At 36.3% G+C, this 21042-nt stretch overlaps 1 protein-coding gene across 4 annotated transcripts in view; it reads right to left on the bottom strand.

Annotated features, from left to right (window-relative positions):
* The window catches only part of ptprga (protein tyrosine phosphatase receptor type Ga), a 514388-nt gene that overhangs the window by 39491 nt on the left and 453855 nt on the right, over window positions 1-21042 (bottom strand). For all 4 annotated transcript variants that reach the window (NM_001329864.1, XM_087272537.1, XM_087272538.1 and 1 more), the window contains 2 exon segments: window positions 1143-1234; window positions 6888-6979. In NM_001329864.1, the coding sequence (NP_001316793.1) occupies window positions 1143-1234; window positions 6888-6979 (184 nt within the window).

The raw sequence follows: 21042 nt of genomic DNA, 5'->3' as shown, positions 1-21042 counted from the left end.
ATTAAATACAACGGTCAATACAAATAAAAGCATGTACATTTAACCGGAGGCTGCACTGCTGAACTGATTCATTCATTCATTTTCCTTCGGCTTAGCCTCTATTTCAGAGATTACCAAAGTGGAATGAAACCCCAAGTATTCCAGCATATGTTTTACACAATGGATGCCCATCCAGCGGCAACCCAGTGTTGGGAAACACCCACACAAACTAATTCACTACAGCCGATTTAGTTTATTCAGTTCACCTATAGCGCAAGTCTTTGGACTGTGGGGGAAACCCACACCAACACGGGAGAACATGCAAACTCCACACAGAAATCCCAAATGACTCAAATCAGCGACCTTCTTTCTGTGAGGCAACAGTGATAACCACTGAGCCACCGTGCCGCCATCTGAACTGATTATACTTTACAAATCAACATATTCTGTAACACTCCATTTCAGCTATGTTCAGAGATGTTCAGCAATCTTCAGAGCCTGCACACCTCATCCATTTACTGCGTAAAAGACCTCTGGAACATCAGGATGCTTCAGTATACTGATGTACAGCAGAGATAGACTGTAAAACCCAGCCTGTGTGTGTGTGTGTGTGTGTATTGTTCTAACCTGCAGGTGATCATCGGGGGCTAAACCTGCTTCATTGATATTCAGCTGACAGCACAAGCAGACGCTGCAGCCCAAAACTCAATGGACAACTAATTACTAGTCATTCTGGTACAAACTGCCATCACATTAGCCTGACAGAATGTTGTCGTGGTTTTCTGGCTTCTGCTCTGCGCTAACACACACATACACACACAGCAGAGAGAGTCCAAACTTGGTGTGAAAAAAAGACGGCAGTGTTCAGATGGTCTAATTCATTCTCACATAGGCTGAGCTGAACTGGCTTGTCCTGTACGGACACCTGCCAGAAATAACAAACATCCGCGGAGGGATCCCGACCCAGCTGTTCACAGCCTGACACCAGAAACTGTCAACAGAACCGCTGGAGCCAAGCCTAGGGAACCACACCAGACGGTACGCGTGTTTACAAAAGTCTGTGGGAGTTTGCTGAAAGGGAAGAGTTATAGAAACATGTAAAGTGTGTGTGTGTGTGTGTGTGTGTGTGTGTGTACGTATGTGAGTGTTAGGGAACAACTTACCTCAAAATCATCTGAGAAGCCATGCTGGTTGTTGGAGTAGAGCTCTGATACATGCTTAATGAAATGCTTCACAGGGATGGCCTCCATATCATCTGAAACAGACAAAAGTTGATGTTAATTTCTTTTTCTTTTATGAGTATTTCCCAAATTATGTTTAACAGAGCAAGGATGTTTTCACAGTTTTTCCTATAATATTTTTTCTTCTGGAGAAAGTCATATTTGTTTTATTTTGACTAGAAATAAAGGGGTGTTAATTAGTTTGAAGACCATTTTAAGGTTAATTTTATTAGCCCCTTTAAGCTATATATTTTTTTTATTGTTTACAGAACAAACCAATGTTATACAATGATTTTCCTAATTACCCTAACTTGCCTAATTAACCTAATTAAGCTGAATACTAGTATCTTGAAAAAGATCTAGTCAAATATTATTTACTTTCATTAAGGCAAACATAAAATAAATCAGTTATTAAAAAATGAGTTATTAAAACTATTATGTTTAGAAGTGTGTTGACATTTTTTCTCTCTCTATTAAACAGAAATTGTGGATATTTTTTTTCAGGGGGGCTCATGATTCAGGAGGGCTAACAATTCTAACCTCATCTGTATATTTGCTCTTTTGTTATCATCATTAGAACAGATGAATTATAGGATCCTGCAGACCCTTATTATCGCCTCATGGTTAGTTAGTTTATTGACTTTTATTGATACTATTTATTTTAGATAATATGTAAACAAACAATTAATATAAGTTATTCTACATGAACACAATGGTCAGTATATTTATTATAACTAATATTCAGTATATTTATTATACAATAACTTGCCTAAATACCCTAACCTGCCTAGTTAACCTAATTAACCTAGTTAGGCCTTTAAATGTCACTTTAAGCTGTATAGGAGTGTCTTGAAAAAAATCTAGTAAAATATTATTTGCTGTCATCATGGAAAGATAAAATAAATCAGTTATTAGAGATGAGTTATTAAAACTATTATGTTTAGAAATGTGCTGAAAAATATCTTCTCTCTGTTAACTAATGAATCCTTTTGAAAAGTGACTAAAAACACATTAGCAGATCGCTGGAGAACAACAAATCTGCCAATTTAATGAACTACAGATCCCATCATGCACTTCACTCACACACCTGGCCCAGATTCTCCTAGATTGCAAACACACACAGCTGAAGCTGTTCAGGGATATCACGGCCCATTTACACAGGGTGTTAGTGGCAACACTTCTTATTCACTTTGAATGGGTGAAGTCATGTGCTGAGGAATTGCATTGTGGATCCGACGGCGCAGCTTCAATGGTACTGCTTGCTGCAGAAGTTGGCACTTTCTCAACTTTAAGCGCCAACGGAAGCGTCAGCCAATCAGATTGCTTCATGGAAATACACCAGCTCAGACAGTAGCCGATTGCTGACTAATTTCATTGGCTGATGCTGCTATGACAATCTCGTTAGCCCTAACTTCAGACACGCCATCTGTCAAGCGCTGACGCTGAAGCCTCGTGTGAATCGGGCGTCAGATGAACTATAAACACAGAGTGCACACACACGCACACAGTTGCTGAGTCTTGATTACTGTAAGTGAGCATTTCCTACTGTTTTTTTGTCTTGCCTTTTGTGTTTTTTGGTCCTTGTTTGTTCTTATACCGCCTGTCCTGACCATTCTCCTGTGTTTCTGGATCCCTCTGTTGGATTACCCATGTTGTACATGTTAAACCTGCCTATATGACTGTCCCTTTGCCTAAATAAAGCTGCATCTGAACGTTCTCTGTTGCAACCCGTCTCTCTTTACAAATATACTGTCTAAATCTGAATACTTTTGTAAAGATAACAATAAATAAGCCATGACATACACACAAACACCACACATCCAAAGCTTTGTAAGCTAGATATGATGACAAAACATAGGCCATTATACAGTAGTTTATAATACAATATTTACATACACTTCAGGTCAAAAGATGGGGTCAATCCGATTTTTTAAATCAAGACACTCATGCTGAATATGAATTCAGAAAAACTATTACAATTAAAAAATTATTTATTCGATCTGAAAGCTTTTGGGTTTAACGAAAAAGCAATGCACACATGTTCTGTCTGTATTCCAAAGTGCCTGCAACTGAATACAGCTACCAAATGAATTCTGGCATCCATGAATGCCAGAAGCAAACTGGGAAATTCAGCCAGAAACTGAAGGCCCTATTTAGCAGGAAAGTGTCCATGTTTGAAAGGACAGTGAACTCAAAGCGCCATATGAGTTGAAGCCAGCCGAGAAAGAGAGAGAGAGAGTCTGCTACCCACACTAAATGGATCTTTGTAAATACTGAGGCCAAACCTTGCCAAGCTGGAACACAGATGCTCAAATTGGATTGAGGGCACCATGCCACCGGTATTGTGAGCCGTGCCACAGTGTAACAATGAAAATTGGTTCCAATGAAGTGCTTATGGGAAAGCCCGAGCAAATCAATGGCTCCTGTTGCATTAAGATCTGGGTTCCACTACACTGACTAACCCAGACCTGAAACTTCCAGACCCAGAAAGAAGAAAAATGACACACTGTCCACTTCTGTTCCATTACGCTCTCCACTAATTATTTACTCAAACACACAAAGGCAATGAGCCAAAGAGAGATACAGGCCAGTCAGATGAAGCCATTTTCTTGGCTCCAACCTTAATGGCGAATGTGTACGTGTGTTGAAGAGTGTGTGTGTACATGTGGAGGGTGCAGATAAACCGTACTTATTTTTACTGCCAAACGCAAAGACTCTAAAGCAGGGGTCTCAAACTCAATTTACCTGGGGGCCGCAGGAGGCAAAGTCTGGGTGAGGCTGGGCCGCATAAGGGATTTCACAAAAAAAAAAGTCCTCAAATGTCATTATTAACAGTTTTAATTATTTCTTCTGAACATGAAGTGTCCTGAACATTAATAGAACATTGAGTGAAGATTATGAACAGTTCTTCTGAACATGGCATCTTTTGCCTACTCCTTGCTGCCAGAGACTTGACAGCGTTTCTTCTCACAAATCTGAACCACATTTGGCTTTAGAGCGGAAGCAGTTGAGACCATCAGTATGGCTTGAAGATGATCATCATTAAGTCTAGACCTGTACTTTGACCTATTGAAGTTCAAGGTGGAGAATAACTTCTCACACAAATATGTGCTCCCAAAAAGGCCAAGTCCTAGGGAAAAAAGTGGGGGAACTCACTCAAAACTTCCATTCCCTCACCTAAAAAAAAGGCGTATATATGTATAAATAAAACACCCCCACCCCACTCCAGTCACATCAGTCTGTACCAGTCTGTATCTACCTATAATATATAAGATGCAGGCTGTAGCTAAGTGGCAGGCAGGGGCGGGAACAGCTTACCTTGGTTCTGGCCGGCGCGAGTTCCCTCCTACTTCCCGCCCGTCACAGCGTCTAACAAAGGGGCGTGGTGCTCGGTGACGTCACCGGCATCCCCGCCCCTTTGTTTACACGGCGGGCGGGGAATGCCAGTGACCGCTGTGTACGGATAGAATCAGCGGAGCAGGGAGCGCTCTCTGTTCCCGCTCCGCTGATTCTGTCAGTGTACAGCGGTCAGCGCGGGCCACAAAATATTACACTGAGGGCCGCAAATGGCCCGCGGGCCGCGAGTTTGAGACCCCTGCTCTAAAGAAACCTGACAAGACCATGTTTCCTCAGACATGTAGCTGTGCCTATCCAAAAAAAAACACTTCAATTTAGCTCATTCACATCTAGTCCAACTTAACCCTTTAACTGCCCCACCAAAAAAAAAAAAAAAAAGTTTGGATTGCATTTCTGAACTCCTTATGGTGCTAGTTAACACAATCAATGCGTTTTGTTTCAACACAGCCCATCATTTCTAAAATATCAACCTCTATTAAACGGTTGATATGCTGGTTTATAGTAAAAGTACCGGAATTAATACATATACTGGACTGTAAAACCCAACAGTCAACTTTATCAAATGAAATGAGTATGGTTAACTCTAAATTTACTAAAAGTTCTCATTTGAACAGAGTTTTGAACTCAGTGTTGAAGTTAATGAGTTAATTTAATACCTCATTACTTCAACTTAAATGGAGTAAGCTCACAGTACTCAGATAGATTAGTTTTTTTTTTTAACTCAAATGGTTTGTAGCAATCGGTTTCCTCAAACGGTTTGAGTTGCCTTAACTTATTGGGTTTTACAGTACTCAGTTGGCTTGAGTTCTCCTCATTTATTGGGTGTTACTGTGTTGAAATTGCTTCGTTTACTCAAATGGATTAAGTTCACAGTACTCATTAGGATTAGTTATTGAACTTAAATGTTTTGTTGCAATCGGTTTCCTCAAATGGATTGAGTTACTGTACCTTAACTTTTTGGGTTTTACAGTGTATTAAAATCAGAAAATATGAAGAGTAAGACTAATTTATTTTAAAAATAATAAAAATAAATCATTTTGAACAACAATAACGAAGTGTCTTCAAAAACCTGAGTTATATCCTAAAACACATGCTGTGCCCCATATGGTCTAAAACCTGACAGGTGGGCAAATCTAAGCTTGTTTTTAATAAAACAAATATAAATATGGATATAATAAATAATACTGCTAATAATAATAACATTAATCAAAAGCAAATTGTTATGATTGAACTGAAAAAGCCTCCCGAGATGAAGAAGACATAAAAGCAGTGATTTTTCATATTTATATAGGCTAGAAAATAATATGTTTTGTAATATTTTAATCCTTTATATTTATATCCTATATCTATTCTTATTATATCCTATATATATCCTTCATATTTTTATATTAACAATTTTATTAAATTGTTTTCATATGTAAAGATATTTGCCTATTGCTCTCTTGTGTGTATTAAGCAGTGCGTAAGCAAGGCGCAACTCTGCGCCGGAGTTTAGACCGGGTTAGTTTTGGTCTAATGAAAAATCTATTATAGTTTCTCAAAATAGCAACGCGCCAGCGGTCCGCCTCAGAACGCCTTCCTTTTTAGACCAGAACGCTTATGGACACACATATGAGCGCTAATGCATTTGCTATTTAAACAGCGTAGCGCAACGCCTCAAAACGACTCTTGCGCCAAGCTGAAACTAGCAAAAGACTATTGCGCCGCGTCTTGTGCCCCACTGCGCCGGGTGTATGATAGGGCCCAAAGACTGCCGAACACCCTTATATTTTTTCAAGATCACAACCCGATCTGTCGGCGAGCTTGTTAACTTCCAAATCTGGCTCAAATCAGGTTTAAAATCCCGTAGTGTGAACTAGGCTTTTGTAGTGTGAGAGAAATGTAAATCCTTATGGCTGGGTGTTTGTTCAAGTAGTAGCAGTACAAACATGATATGAATAAAATATATTATTATGAAATCAACCACAAGGAGGTGTAACACCCTGCACCTTATACCACAGCTGTTTTTCCTTTCCGTTTCCCAGAAGCAGAAAACTTCATTAGAGCCACTTCATGTTAAGATCAATACTGCGATGGATTTTCTGATTTTACACTAATCGCACAGAATAACAATCTGCAGAGAGCGCACCGTCGAGATCTGCTCCACACCAACAGTCTCCCGCTAGGATGACAGCCACGGCTTTGTGCAAACTTGGCAGCGTTTAAAATATTATGTAACCCAACCTTTTACCCATAGTGCAACAGGTAATACACGCATGCAATGTTTTGATTAACCATACTGACATCAGATCCTGTCAAAAACACTCGCTGTCTTTAAATTCGGACACAAACCTGGGATGGGGATTACTGGAATGCTCTCATTGGGCACGACTCTGGGCGAGTTGCTGTCCTCCACGTAGAAATGAGCCGTCTGGAAACACCTCCTGAGGGAAAGAGACAAGAAGAGACGGTCAAACAAGTGATGTCCGTTCCGCGTTCGCTTTAATGCTTTCCATGAGGTGTGGTTTAGGAAACAATCCCAACCAGAGTAAACACACATGCTGCTGGTTACGTCTGACATGAGCAAGGTGAACTTTGAACCCTTTTTCTCAAAGGGCAAATCAAACACTCCAAAGAGAGAATACAAGCCTACACTTCAAACAAGCACGTAAAGCGGTCAATATGCATGCGGTCTTATGGAAACATCCCACAAATAAATCACATCACTCGTATTTGTTTACAAACCTTATTTTCTTACTTCTGTGGAGTACAAAAGTTGTTTTATAGGAAACTGTCCAATTTTTAAGCTCATTTTATGGCTTGACAGACCCTAGTTTCAATTCTCTTTTGTTTAATAGCGGAGGAAGAACAGCTTGAACATGCTGCTAAACCTCTCTTTATTTTGAACACTAAAGAAACAAATGTTGAAATATATAGGAGAAATAATTAGCAATTTTTTTTTCTTGACATTTTTACCTTCTAAGTGAATTATTTCTCATATCTGAACACAATTCTCAGTATTGTTTTTTTATTAAACTAATTCTAAAGACTAAAGGCCCAAACCAAAGAGCATAGAATCACCAAGAGGCAACACTCTAGTGCAATTTGGAAAACAGCCACTAGATGGCGCCATTTTGGAATGAAAATTCCAATAGAACTACAGCATATTATAAGACTGTAAATAAACTATTAAAAGTGCTGATGACTGTGATAGTAAGGGTTGTATTGTCGTCTTTCAGGTTGTATCTCAGCTTTAATGCGCTTTTAAAATAAATAATTAAAAAACAAAGCAGCTGCTCGCCATCACAACAGCAATAAGATCCACTGGACAGCCGATCGCTTTCACTCCAAAATGGCGGAATCCGGGGCTGTTGCTGGGCGCTGCTGGTGCAATGGAACGTTTTATTGAGTGTTGCCTCTTGGTCATTCTAAGCTCTTTGCCCAAACGATACACAAAAAAATCAAACATTTTACATAATAACAAGAGCAAATATAATAATTTCATTATAATTAAAATATCTAATAACAGGGTTTTTAAGACATTTTTAAGCCCATTATGGATGAAATTTCAGACTTATACAGGGCTAAATGCTAAAGATTTTTGTTTAGAAAATCACAGTTGTAAAACATTTTCACTTGATCTATCAAAAAAGATTTTCATTTAATATATTTAATAATACAATAATAATTTATTAATAATAATAATAATAAGAAGAAAACTGTCCACATTTTATGCTCATTTTATGGCTTGACAGACCTTAGTTTCAATTATTTTTTGATTAATAGTAGAGAAAGAACAGCTTGAACATGCAGCTAAATTTCTCCTTTTATTAATTACGCTAAAAAACAAATGTCAAAAGGGTTAATGACTAGGGAATTTGTAATTTTTTCTTCACATTTTTACTTTCTAAGCGTACAATTCCTATATATCTGAACACAATTCTAATTATTGTTTTTTTTAATAAACTATTTATAATAACTAGAGGCCTAATCAAACACAAAAATATTTTTTTTTACATTAAAACAAGTGTAAATATAATTTTTTCATTGTAATTAAAATATCCAATAACAGGTGTTCTGCAAGCATGACTTTAGACATTTTTTAAACCATTATGAATGAAATTTTAGACTGATATAGTGCTAAACGCTTTTAGAATATCACAGTTGGAAAAGATTTTCACTTGCTCTATCAAATAAAAATACAATTTTAATTGAATACATATAATAATAAAATAATAATTTAATAATAATAATAATAATAAGAAGAAAACTGTTCATTATAGCAAACTGTCCACATTTTATGGCTTGACAGAGCCTAGTTTCAATTCTTTTTTGTTTTATAGTAGAGAAAGAACAGCTTGAACATGTTGCTAAACTTCTCCTTTTATCTCTTACACTAAAGAAACAAACATCAAAAGAGTAAACGACAAGAGAATTCAGTTGTACATTTTTTCTTCACAGTTTTTATTTACATTTTTACTTGTTAAGTGAAATATTCCTTAAATCTGTACACATTTCTGGGTATTGTTATTATATATAACTAACTATAAAGACTAAAGGCCCAAAAGCTAAACAAAAAATAAAACATTTGACATAACAAGTGTAAATATAAAAATTTCATTGTACTTAAAATATCAAATTTTTAGGGTTTCTGCAGGCATGAAGTTTAAAACATTTTTAAGACCATTATGAAAAAAATTTCAGACTTATATAGTGCTAAACGCCTTTAGAATATCACAATTGCAAAAGATTTTCACTTGCCCTATCAAATAAAAACAAGATTTCAATTTGATACATTTAGTAAAACAATTATAATTTAATAATAATAAGCAAACTGTCCACATTTTATGCTCATTTTATAGCTTGACAAACCCTTGTTTTAATTCTTTTTTGTTTAATAGTAGAGAAAGAACAGGTTGAACATACTGCTAAACTTCTCCTTTTATCTTTTACACTAATGAAACAAAAGTCAAAAGGGTAAACGACAAGAGAATTGTCACTTTTTCACTTACATTTTTATTTTCTAAGTGAATTATTCCTTATGTCTGAACACAATTCTCAGTATTGTTTTATATGAAACTAATTATAAAGGCTAAAGACCCAAATGATACACAAAAAATAAAACATTTGACATTATAACAAGTGTAAATATAATAATGTCATTGTAATTAAGGGTCTCTGCAGGTTTCACCAAGTTAAATTTTAGGCTTTTAAGACATTTTTGAGACCACTGTGAATAAAATCTTAGATTTATACAGGGCTAAACATTTTAGAATATTAAAGTGGAAAATATTTTCACTTGCCCTATCAAAATTGTACCATAATTGAATGAAATTAATAATACAATAATAATTGAATAATAATACATATGTCAGGTTAGTATCCTCAGCAGTAAATACATGGAGAACTTTTAAACAAATGCTATAGTAAGGAAAATAATTAAACCATTATGGTAAATGGAGTAAATATGACATTTTTGAATAAAAAGTTGCATTGTCGTATGTGTTTTGGCAAGATTGGGTAGCTCTACATGAACAAAGGAAATTTAAGAGCTGTTAAAAAGAAGATTTAAGACCTACAACACAATATTTCAGCAGATTAAAGACTTTTTTAAGGCTTAAATTTTTGATTTTGAGATATAAGACAAGACCCTGCGGACACCCTGCATAGTTAGCCAATATACTGTTGAATATTGTATTGTTTTTTTGAGCTTATTGCATAATAAAAGTAAATACAGTACATTCCCTGATGACATTTACTAGATTAAGCTAACTTTGTGCTTGACAATGCTGTCAGTGAGTAAACACACATATTTACAACCAAGATCCAACTGAAACATTTTCTTTCAACTTGTTTTTAAACTAAACGTCTGGAAGCAGTCAGTATAAAGTTCAATTATATCAAAACACACCAGCTTACAAAGTAAACAAACTCTTTTACAGAAACCCAGAATGTCAGGGCGATTAGTTGTCAGTTGTCTGAGGTTTGAAAGCCCTAAACTGGTTTTACCTCTTCCTTTTACATTGCAAGAGATAAGCAGGTTGAAAACAAAACTCCAGTCAATGAAAACAAACGGAAAGAGAAAGACAGCGAAGGATTGAGAGGTTGCTCTAAAGTTACAAAAACCTGGAGTTCTGGACATCAGCCTGATAAGCCAGCGGGAGTCTCGTCTGTCCTACCTGTACTTGATGCACAGCAGAGAACATAAGCTGTTCATCCCTGCAAAGAACGAGGGATTTTAGGAGAGGTGAGTGACTGTAGGCTCCGCATGCTGCCGTTGAGCAAACAGAGCAGTGAGCACGCAATGAGACACACAGAGAGGGAAGGAGCGAGAGAGGGAAAGGGGCGGGGCCTGATGGATCACATGCATATGGCTTTAAACCAATGCAAGAGCTGCTGCATGGGGGTCAGACGTGAACAGTTCACTGATCCCAGATCTGTCCGAACTGATCTGATAAACCACAGACACCTGCTGCCTTTTCCCCTGACGCACACACACACATACACACCCTTCCAGCTGGACACTCCTTTTGGATGAATTACTTCAATCTTGTACTGTACTCTTCTTTCTGTCTAAAAAAATAAGAAGATGTGCCACTACAGTTGAAGTCAGAATTATTAGCACCCTTTAAATTTTTTTATCTTTTTTAAATATTTCCAAAATAATGTTTAACAGAGTAAGGAAATTTTCACAGTATGTCTGATAATATTTTTTCTTCTGGAGAAAGTCTTATTTGTTTTATTTTTAGCTAGAAAAAAAACAGTTTTTAATTTTTTAAACACAATTTTAAGGTCAAAATTATTACCTCCTTTAAGCTATTTTTTTCCCCAATAGTCTACAAAACAAACCATTGTTATACAATAACTTGCCTAATTACCCTAACCTGCCTAGTTAACCTAATTAACCTAAATGTCACTTTAGGCTGTGTAGAAGTGTCTTGAAAAATATCTAGTCAAATATTATTCACTGTCATCATGGCAAAATTTAAATAAATCAGTTATTAGAGATGAGTTAATAAAACTATTATAATGATAAATGTGTTAAAGAAATCTGCTCTCCGTTGAACAGGAAATTGGGGGAAAAAAATAAACAGCGGAGCTAATAATTCAGGGGGGCTAATAATTCTGACCTCAACTGTATATATTTATAAATAACCTAAATGCGGTCTTTATATTACATATTTTATTACAATACACTAAGAGTTTAGGAACAGGTTTGGTGGTATGGGTAGAATTAAGGGTGAGATTTGGTGTAAGAGACGTGTCAACAATGTAATCCTGAACGTAATTACAGACATTAATAATTATAGTTGTGATAAAAGAGAAAGTTCACCTAAAAATGAACATTTACTCACTATTAACTCACCCTTAAGTAGTTCTGAACCCTTATGAGTAGGCCCACACGGAATCTGTGCGCGCAGATTTCTGCAGATTTTTAGCCCATCATTAATTCTGTTTATTTACTTGAGTAAATGTGTAAATCTGAATTTATTCAGTTTTTATTCAGTAATTTATTACTTTTTATTTAATATATTAAGGTCTAAGTTATGATACTCTGCTGGAAACTCCCAAAATAATTCCGCAAAAATCCTGAGATTTTTACCAAAATTCTCCGCAGAAATAGCAAAAAACGTCCGCAGATTCTGTTTAGCCCTGCTTATGAGTTTAGTTTTTATATAGTAGAGAAAGAACAGCTCTAACATGCTGCTAAACATCTCTTTTTATTTTGCACACTATAGAAACAAAAGTCTTAAAGAGATTGGAAAAAGTACATGACAAAGTAATTAATTTGTTATATATTTTTACGGCAATTTCTTTAGTTTATAAGTTTATAAGATATTTTTCAGTGTGTTTTTATATTTTATATTATAAAGACTAAAGGCAAAATTATCTTTAGTGTTTATAAATGAAACATTTTACATCATAACAAGTATAAATAAAAAACTTTTGTTTTAATTTCAAATATATATAATAATAAGCCAATATATTCCTATATATTATATAGTTTTTTTATTTTTTTTTATTAGTTAATTAAGTAATGGTGGTTCATTCCACTGTGGTGACCCTTGATTAATAAAGGGACAATGAATGAATGAATGAATGAATAATTAAGTAATTATATGACATTCCTGGATGACATTTTCTAGATTTGGCTAACTTTTTGCTTAATGTTGCCAGTGAGTAAACCCACACATTTACTCCCAAAATACAAGTAAAACATGTTCTATCTGTAATCCTGAATGTAATCACAGAAATTAATTACAGTTGTGATTAAAGGTATTGTTCACCCAAAAATGTACATTTACTCACTATTAACTCACCCTCAAGTGGTTCCAAACAAGTTTCATTTTTATATAGTAGAGAAAAAACAGCTTGAACATGCTGCTAAACATCTCCTTTTATTTCCACACAAAATTCTTTAAAGATTGTACTGATTTTGTTTCAATTATATTTTATCTTTAGAAGTACAAGACAAAATAATTGATTTGTAATATGTTTTAACGCAATTTTTAGATTCTAAGTGAACTATTCCTTATATCTAAAGATATTTTTCAGTGTTGTTAAAATGAATCAATGACTTGCATTGTACAAAATTATTTATTTAAATAGACTACTTATAAAACAGGACCAAATACTACTGTATAAAACCGCACCGTAAAATCATTGTATCATTGTTTTTTTTATTTATGAAACTCATACAGTCTTGAAACAACACTGAAGATAACTGATAGTATAGTCTATTTTATTGTGAGCTGTTGCTTTGCATTCAGCCTTAATTAAAGGTTGAACCAACTTTGCACTGTAAATAATCTTTAGCTAAAGTCCAGGCTTAAGAGTGTCATAGAAACCCTCCCTGCAGGCACTGTGAACCTTCACGCTCAACAGGTCTGATCTGTAGAACAAAAGCAGAGGAAATACTTCACAGCTCCAACCAGTCCAACTGGACATTGTGCTCCAAGCTTTAATCTTGTGATGTAAATGTGACTTCAAGCTGCCATTGTTTAAAACAACGAGTAAAGCTTTGAGGAAAATGTATAAAACATTTATCTGGTCTTGACAGCTGTTTTGCAGAGAAATATGTACTGTAAGGGACTGACTCTGAAAACTCTTCATAGGTAGCAAATGTTAGCGTGATGCTAAGATGTAAACAAAATGCACACTCCTTTATAAATAATGGCTATTTTAAAACATTTATAATTAGCAAATGTTTTGTAATCAATATTGTTTCATACTTTTGGTAGTTAATCTTAGCATGATACATTTTTGTAGCAAATCTTTAGTAGTGAAGCTATTAAACATTAGCATAATACATTTTTCGTAACACATTTTAGTTAGTGAATGTATTAAACATTAGTATGAGACATTTTAGAGGTGAATTTTTGGTAGTGTCTGTATGAAACATTATCATGACACATTTTTAGCAGTGAATTTTTGGTAGTGAATGTATTAAACATTAGCATGACACATTTTAGAGGTGAATGTTTGGTAGTGAATGTATTAAACATTAGCATGACACATTTTTAGAGGTGAATTTTTTTGTTAGTGTATGTATTAAACATTAGCATGACACATTTTTAGAGGTGAATTTTTGGTATTGGATGTATTAAAAATTAGCATGACACATTTTTAGCATTGAATTTTTGGTAGTGAAGCTATTAAACATTAGCATGATACTATTTTCATAGCAAATTTTCGACAGTGAAGCTTTTAAAAATTAAGCTAAAAAATTTTAGCAAGGAATTTTTGGTAGTTAATGTATTAAACATTAGCATGACACATTTTTCGCAATTAATTATTGGTAGTAGAGCTATTGGTAGTAAAGCTATTAAACATTAGCATGACACATTTTTGTAGCAAGACTTTGGTAGTGAAGCTACTAAATGTTAGCATGATACAATTGTCATAGTGAATTTTGGTAATGACACTATTGAACATTAGCATGATACAATTGTCATAGTGAATTTTGGTATTGAAACTATTAAACATTAGCATGATACATTTTTCATAGCGAATCTCTGGTAGTGAAGCTATTGAATATTAGCATGATACATTTTTTGAAGCAAAGTTTGGAAGTGAAATTATTAAACATTAGCATGATACATTTTTAGCAGCAAATGCTTGGTAGTGAAGCTATTAAACATTAGCATGATACATTTTTCATAGCCCATATGCTAATTTTTGTTATTTTTCCCAACTAACAGAGGCAAGCAAGAAATAACTCATTTATCTCATCTTGATCTTCTACTGAAGACGTGTTATAAGTACAGGTTACGAAAGTCGTTTTGCAGTGTAAATGATTATTTGTCATTTCCTGGATCGTCTCAGGAAGTGTCACATCCAAGTTAATGTTTCCAGGTGGACTTCAGACACCACCACACAACAGCAAATATTCACACTAGTACACACACACACACACACACTCACGCTGTTTTCAAAAGGGCTGTCATCCTGTGTTATATGTGTTTATACTAGAGCCCTGCATTTGAGCCCGACGGGGCCCGACTTCTTTATGCCTCTTGGGCATAAAGATGTTGGCATTCATAAGAAGTTGGCATTTAACAAATAATGGCACTGTAATCCATTAAATAAATGTTCCTTCTTAATAAATGGTAACACCTTACAATAAGTTTCGATAAGTAAATATACTTACACTAACACACAATACATTTAATTTTAGTTATGTTAAAGTTTTTGTTAAATCACAGTGCATTAACTGAAGTTAAAAAGCATTAATTTGTATTATAATAATAATACATTAGTAAATGTTGAACTATTATAATAAATGCTATACACCAGGGCTAATCAATTGGCGGCCCCCGAGTAATGTGATCAAGACATCGAAAATAAATTTAGTTCAGCCGAAAAACGGTCACTATAGTTATGAATTTACGTGTGTTTGTTCGATACGGCACAAACTATTGACCTTATTCTAAAATGCGGAAGTGCGCCTGTTTTCGCGATTGTCTTAGAACTTCCGATTCAGTCGCCTATGGGAGAAATGACTAGGAATAATAAACGGCAGAAAATGGCCAAACTACTTGCTCAACAAACAAATGTTTGCATGACTACACAGACCAAGTAGCATAATATAATAAGAAAATATTAAATTGCAACATCAAGCAGCGTAACGAGCAGTTGTTAACGTCAAAAAATGAATGGAAGTGAATGTGACCGGAAGTCGCGAGACAAAAAGATTCAAATGGCAGCGGCCGCTCGTCAGCTGAGAATAAGGTGAATAGAGTTAGTTTATACCGAGGCTAATCCACACGCACATTGGATTAACTAAAGCAGCGGGCTGTTCACATATTGCATCTTTTCCGCACGCAATTTCGTTATTTTCAATAGAGACGTGCGCATATTGCGAGCAGTGCCCGCACGGCTCGTAGAGTGGGCCGACGCACTTGCGCCCTCTAGGTGCACACAGAGGAAATGATCTCACGCTGTAGTGGTGAGAGTTGGGCATGGCTTTCAGTGCAATGTAAACAAAAGGTAAGTTGCACGAATTATTACAAACTATTAAAATGATTATGTGTATGAATGCAGATGATAACAACAGTTCATTTAAATTCTTAGCTAATATATATACTGAATTAACATTAGACGACTACATTTTATTCTTTACTCTTGTTTTTATTTATTTATTGTTCTGTCATGTAATGTGTATTTATATAGAGCATTTATTGTGTATGGCCATACACCCAAAGTGCTTCACAATCCTGAAGGGGGGGGGGGGGTCTCTCCACACCACCACTAGTGTGCAGCATCCACTTGGATGATGCGACGGCTGCCACAGGACAACGGCGCCAGTGCGCTCACCACACACCAGCTATTGGTGAAGTGGAGTGACAGTGATCGAGCCAATTCGGTGGATAGGGATGATTGGGTGGCCATGATCGTAAGTACCGATAGAGGGACTTTGGCCAGGACACCAGGGTTACACCCCTGCTCTTTCATGAGAAGTGCCATGGGATTTTTAAGGACCACAGAGAGTCAGGACCTCGGTTTAACGTCTCATCCGAAAGACGGAGTTCTGTCATTTATTTCCATTGTAAAATTATCACTCATGTTTAAACCAAAAACTGTTTGTTTTTTATGATTATTTTGTGCTGTGTTTGGTTACTGAGCAGCAATAAACAACATTTTAAAATAAATAAATAATAAATAAAACCAAAATAAAATATAAGCGTTTTTCTTGTGATTTTTCCAAACTAGTAGCGTTTTGAATTTAATAAATGCATAATAATGGTGATAACTGTGAAACCCTGATTGTTCTGCAGACTATAATCGTACAATCAAAATCTATTATCATATAATTGTAAACCCTAATTGTTACGCAGTTTAAAACACAGCATACGAATGTGTCTGAATAAAAGCCTACCTGAGCAATACACTGATTTTGTTGCGCTTCGAAATACAACATTTGAATATGTTTGTAAAACAAAAGCATGTTATGTAGTTTCAAAATACAACATATTAACGTTTTAATGTAGAAAAAGCCAACGTGGGGGTCTTAAGATACCAATATAGGCTCTTATATTGCTGTTGTGTCATCACTTATATTGCAAGTCATATCTCTCCGGCCCCTCACTTGGGATGCTTCTCATGAACTGGCCCTCATACTAATTGAATAGCCCTGCTATACACAATCCTTCTAAGATCATGTTAGTAACTACGTTAACTAACATTACTAAACATTACTTTACCTAGTGTGACTTATAAATATGTGGACAAACCTATTGTATTGTTGTGTGAACATATGCTAAGGCATACATAGACACACGTAGATATTTATGAGCATGCAGTCTGATGCACACACTCGCACACACTCACACACACACACACACACTCACACACACATACACACACACACACACACACACAAAAACACACACACACACACACACACACACACACACACACACACACACACACACACACACACACACACACACACACACACACACACACACACACACACACACACACACACAGTGACAGAAGGTAAGGATATCTGATCTGATATAGACTGAGACATTAGCATGCAGTGCTGAAGGTAATCTCAGTCAGTCTACTGAGCAGATTACATTTAAAGACCCTCACACACACACACACACATACAGAGAGAGTCATTAGGGAAATGTTTGAATGTTTGTGTTCGTCATATGAATGAACAAATGTATCAACTCAATTGTATTTTAATACCCAGTGGACTTCCAAATATCCTTTGTATCTGACTATTATTTCACGCAGAACAGTCATCAAATAATAGCCGACGTCTGTTCTTTTGTGTGGGGTAAATATAGTACAGATGCATGTTCTCTCTCTAGAGGTTTTGTTCTTGGTCAAGTGTATTCGCGTGGATGTGTGTGTGTGTGTGTTATCAAGCAGAAGAGGATTTGGCTGTTATACACGGTTTAAAATATTTCAGGACCCCCTGCTACTGTGTGGCCCTTGAGCTCCAGAGGAGGGAGCAGATGGCTGCTTCTGGCCCAGGGCGGAGAGCTCAGACCTGGGGAGCGAGTGCTGGCACAGACCTGATCCAGAGCTGTTTGCTAAACTGAGACATCTTGTGATCCGGTTGCCTGACAGACTTTATCAGCTGGCCACAGAGAACTGAAGATATCCAGAGAGACAGCCACACGTCCACAACGGACGACCACAAACACACGATTAACTGGCTGTTTACATGCAGTTCTGTGACACAATCATAACAAACTGCAAAAAGAGACCAATATTCAGCAATCCAGTTACAATAATATCAAATTACAGTGAATATATAACAATTTTTAATAATATATAAAAAAATAATTTTACTTAAAATAAACACATACTCATATTACATGAGAGAAAAAAAGAGAGTTTTAAAATGTTTAAGTTTTAAAATTAATAATCACATGACACTAAAGACCAACCCAGGCTCATTCTGAAAACTTAGTCCAGCAGACGTTTCTGGAAACCGTGAAATATGTCCCGGGAGGTACGTATGGCTGCATTTCATTTTTTTAAGCGAACGCTACGGGGCGGTGTGACGCCATTCCCTTTCGCGCTTGCCGGCTCACCGCTTACCGGCTTTCCCGCTGCAGTCAGTTTGTCCGGTTAGCTCAACGTGTGCGTCAGCGTACTTCAGATGCAGAGAGGAGGAGTTGACAAAGGAGTCCGGGTTCGAGTCCGGGGAAGAGCGGTTCCAGAAACCAGGTAAGACAAAAACAGAATCCAAAAAATAAAGTGAACGAGTTCATAACAGGGTGAGAACGCGGTGAAATCCAAAAACGTGGTTAAAAAAAAAACCAGACGACGGCTTTTCTTTTTCTAGACGGCTTTTCTAAATTGTTGCTCGGATTTAGGGAAGTGAGCGGGTGGGCGGGTCAATCGGTAAAGCTGGTTGGGTTCAGGGAAGGAGGAGGGCGGGTCAGCCTGTCGCGCAGTCAATCATTCGGTCAGTCAGACAGCGGCCTCTGGTGGGTTGACGCGAGAACAGCGCGGGCGAAATGGCACTCGCTAGAGACGTTCGAGATATGAAAAAGCGCAAACAGTGGCCTCTCGCGCATTCGCGAAAACAAAAACTGCACAAATACGTACCTCCCGGGACGTATTTCGCGGTCTCCAGAAACGTCTGCTGGACTACGTTTTCAGAATGAGCCTGGGTTGCTAAAGACTGTCTGCACTTTGTGCATCCAGACATTAGTTTGATCTTGAACTTGTAGGTGCCACAGAACAAAAACCATACCTGACAAAAGTCTTGTTGTCGATCTCAGTTGTAAGAGCAACAAACAATAACTTGACTTATAGTTAATCATTTGGAAAAGTGTCAGAAGGTAGATTTTTCCCATGAATCATCTGTTGAACTGCATCCCAATCATTACAAATACTGCAGAAGACCTATTGAAACCAGCATCGACTCTTACAGATTCTCACAGAAATCAGTCAAGTTTGGTAAAGGAAAAATCATGGTTTGGGGTTACATTCAGTATTGGGGCATGTAAGAGATCTGCAGAGTGGATGGAAACATCAACAGTCTGAGGTATCAAGACATTTGTGCTGCCCATTACATTACCAACCATAGGAAAGGGCAAGTTCTTTAGCAGGATAGATTCTTTTTCCACTGCAGCATGACTTTATATCCTATACTGTACATTAGTTCTGTTAAGTGACAAGACTTTTGTCTGAGCAAAGTCAGATATTACTGTCCAAATTAAATAATAAAAAATCAAGGTATGATCATATTTTATTTTGGTGAAATAAGCGTAATCTAGAGGTCTTCGCCTTTCATAAGCCACTTCTGTTACCAAATGATCAACTAGAAGTCAAATTATTATTTGTTGTTCCTAAAACTTGGATAGGCGACAAGACTTTTGTCAGGTAGTGTATACCTAAGCATAGCTGAATAATAAGAGTTCAGCACAAGGAAATAGCATACTGTCTCAAACGCCATCGTTTCCGCACTCTCATGTAAATCTTGTGATTGTAAAATCCCGAAAAACAGACCAATTGGAACAAAACACCTACTCTGATGATCCACATGAGATGATTCATTTGCATGCCCCCTGCAGCATTTGACTGACCACAAAGCTTCCCAGTGAGATTACAACAATGATATTTCCCTTATTTTTAAGTTGATCTAAGCTTGTACTATGCACGTGGGACTCCTACTTTGAAAATGGGAAAGGCAGGGAGACTAAAGGAGCAGTTCAGTGAAATATTTCACCTGTTTACTGCTCATCTGACTGCAAAATGCAGGATATACAGATCAATTTATTATACTGTATTTATTATACAGATATCAATTTATTCAGTGCCAATGTCTGTTTAAATGTGTCTTTTGTTAGTTTAACATGTGAATTGTGAAATTTGCAGAGTAGGTTTGTAACGAGGCAATAGACACACTTGAACTGCTTCATGCACGACTACATCGTGTCGTATCACTCAGTATCTATCTATCTATCCATCCATCCATCCATCCATCCATCCATCCATCCATCCATCCATCCATCCATCCATCCATCCATCCATCCGTCTGTCTGTCCATCTGTCTCTCTGTCTATTTATCTGTCTGTATGTCCTTCTAACTGACTATCTATCTATCTATCTATCTATCTATCTATCTATCTATCTATGCCTCCATATATCTATCTATCTATCTATCTATCTATCTATCTATCTATCTATCTATCTATCTATCTATCTATCTATCTATCTATCTATCTATCTATCTATCTATCTATCTATCTATCTATCTATCTATCTATGCCTCCATATATTCTATCTATGCCTCCATATATTCTATCTATCTATCTATCTATCTATCTATCTATCTATCTATCTATCTATCTATCTATCTATCTATCTATCTATCTATCTATCTATCTATCTATCTATCTATCTATCTATCTATCTATCTATCTATCTATGCCTCCATATATTCTATCTATCTATCTATCTATCTATCTATCTATCTATCTATCTATCTATCTATCTATCTATCTATCTATCTATCTATCTATCTATC

Source organism: Danio rerio, chromosome 11 (genome assembly GCF_052040795.2).
Source record: "Danio rerio strain M-AB ecotype USA chromosome 11, GRCz13ab, whole genome shotgun sequence".
Classification (NCBI taxonomy): domain Eukaryota; kingdom Metazoa; phylum Chordata; class Actinopteri; order Cypriniformes; family Danionidae; genus Danio; species Danio rerio.
The sequence above is the reverse complement of the archived record's forward strand: the minus strand, read 5'-3'. Positions and strand labels throughout refer to the sequence as shown.